The following is a 2,483-nucleotide window of genomic DNA, read 5'->3' as shown; positions in this document are numbered from 1 at the left end:
TATGATGCTATCCTAAATTGTGAGAACTAATTCAATCAATGTTCAAACAATTTTAGCAGCAAATATTAATTTATTCAATAGGTCAAAACATTTCAAGCAAAAGTAGAAGGGTTATTCATGTTTATTAGTAAATTTATTTTATATCAAAACATAAAGAATGTGAAAGATGCTTTTCAGCAAATATTAATAACATTGAAAAGGTAAGTTTGCAGTTGAACATGTCGAAACATGTAACAACAGATGAGATAACGGCTAAGTAAAAGCTAATTGATTATAATTATAGTTATGCGAAAGTGACGCGTAAGTGTAACAATATATGCTTTATATATATATATATATGACTGTATATATAAATCTCTTGTTATCAATAACATTCATCTTTAAGAAAGAGAAATATATTTCTCTAGCATCTGAACTGCTAATAAAAACGAAAATATGACGGCGAACATTGTACTCCGATTTGCAGCGCCTACAAAAGAAAAACAAATTATATGTCAACATCAATGTAACTTTGTTTTCTTTAAGAAGTGTCACATTTAATAAAGTCTGTAAATCAAATCATTGGTTGTTGTGTGTTTATATTTCACTACCTTTTTTCTTTCTTTGAAAGCCTTTGTTGTTTGTTTATGCTTGCTAAAATCCAAGCATTTAAAAATGTGCAGGGTGATGTAAAAAATATTTTTTGCGGTCATAAACAAACAACTGCGTTGGAAAAATAAAAAGAAGTGAACAATAGATAAACAAAAGCTGATGAGATTATTTATAACTTTTACTAATTATGGCTCTTCTCAAACATTACGTTTCAATAGAGTTTCAGATCAAAGATTTTATATAAAAAAAAAAAATTCAAATTCAAAATCGAAAAATCAAGACACTACAAACTAATGAACTCAACGCGATGTGATTATGTTAAAACAAAAAACAAGAATGTCAGAAAGTATGAATCAGTATGACAATATAGTTTAGACAACTATATTGTATAACTAACATAGGATAAGCCATCATGAAAAGTGATTTCAAGTGAATCGAGTTAAAATCGCTATCATGTCTACAGGAATAATTAAATATTCGGATTTTAACCCAGGGGTGTTCTAGATAAATGTGAACCAGGCTTGAAAGATGATCTCCCAAATTACTGGAAATTTGTCCAAAGTGACATGGTCTTTGTATGTAGTCAATCTTAAATACTTTATCTCCTAACTATGATACTGATTTTTATGAGTAATCAAAATAGTGTGCTGAACCGTATTTGAGGATTTTACTAAATTTGAAGCTATATTTAACATCTAATGTCTAAAGATTGAGACACTTTCAACCTGTGAAACTTGATACATGCGGCCTATTCCACGAATACACTACAAATAAATTATAATCTCCTCTACTATAGGCACTTGTCCTGAGACTTGGGGGTGCGGGGGCCTAGTCGATTACATCGACACCGTTATTCGACTAGTACTTACTTCATCGAAAGGGTGAATGGCAAAGCTGACCTCGGCGGATTGTGATCTCTGAACGTAAAGACGGACGAAATGCTGCGAAGCATTTTGTCCTGTGTGCTAACAATTCTGCCATGTCGCCAAGTCCAAACATGCAAAAACATACTTCGAAATGCAAGATTATTTTGGATTTTAGCATCCGATACAGCAATTTCAGCTGATTAGTTCGATACATTTTGATAGTAAGCACAAATGTCTATTATATTATCAAAATTCAGACAGTGAAAATTTTTAGATCTGGAATTAGTAGTTATCGCATAATGGCCTAAGACTCAAGTGGGCCATGTTTGATCTCCGGAAATCCAATGTGAGTCCTTTTTTTTTACAGCATAACATCAACAAAACAGTTTTCCAGTTAAAAATTGTTTCAACTCTTAACACAAATTCATTTGCCTTAAAAATAAGCAATAAACTATCTCTAAATCCAGGGGTCGGGTATATCTCAATCTTGAGATAGTATAAGTTAAGTATGGCTCCAAATTAAGCGAAATTCTCAAATTAGGATCAGCCACTACTTTGGATGCTTACGTAGTTAGGAGCTAAAATTTGAAAAGTAAAGAAGTATGTATGTCTGCACAAATTCGTTTGCAGAAGGTTGATGGATGGATGGATGGATGGACGGACGGACGGACGGACGGACGAACTGTAATTACTAGTTATAATAAGATTTCCAACACTAATGGAATTGGTGCACAGAGTTCTTAAGATGGCTTTTAATGTTCTGGCAATGAAAAGAAAATTAATATAGACAACTTAGATTGGGTTCATCCAGTATTTATCCAAGACCATGTGTACTTAATGGCACCAACTAGTGAAGTTATATATTAGGAAACTATAGCCAAATCAGTAGAGTGTTGTAATTAACCGAAATATATCTGGGGATCACTGGTTTGTCCTTGAAAGAATTTGTCTCGGTATCATTCGAAGGCTATGGGAACATTTTAATATTTGACTTTTTTCAAGATGGTGTTATATATATATATATAT

At 32.3% G+C, this 2,483-nt stretch overlaps 1 protein-coding gene across 1 annotated transcript in view; it reads right to left on the bottom strand.

The window, feature by feature from the left end:
• Positions 1–206: 206 nt before the first annotated feature.
• LOC128248134 (uncharacterized) overlaps positions 207–2,483 on the bottom strand; it is a 38,893-nt gene continuing 36,616 nt past the window's right edge. The window contains exon 8 of the mRNA XM_052968718.1: positions 207–469. Coding sequence (XP_052824678.1) covers positions 381–469 — 89 coding nt within the window. The 3' untranslated portion in view covers positions 207–380. The remainder of the gene's footprint in view (positions 470–2,483) is intronic.

The sequence above is a fragment of the Octopus bimaculoides genome, chromosome 6 (genome assembly GCF_001194135.2).
Source record: "Octopus bimaculoides isolate UCB-OBI-ISO-001 chromosome 6, ASM119413v2, whole genome shotgun sequence".
NCBI lineage: Eukaryota > Metazoa > Mollusca > Cephalopoda > Octopoda > Octopodidae > Octopus > Octopus bimaculoides.
The sequence above is the reverse complement of the archived record's forward strand: the minus strand, read 5'-3'. Positions and strand labels throughout refer to the sequence as shown.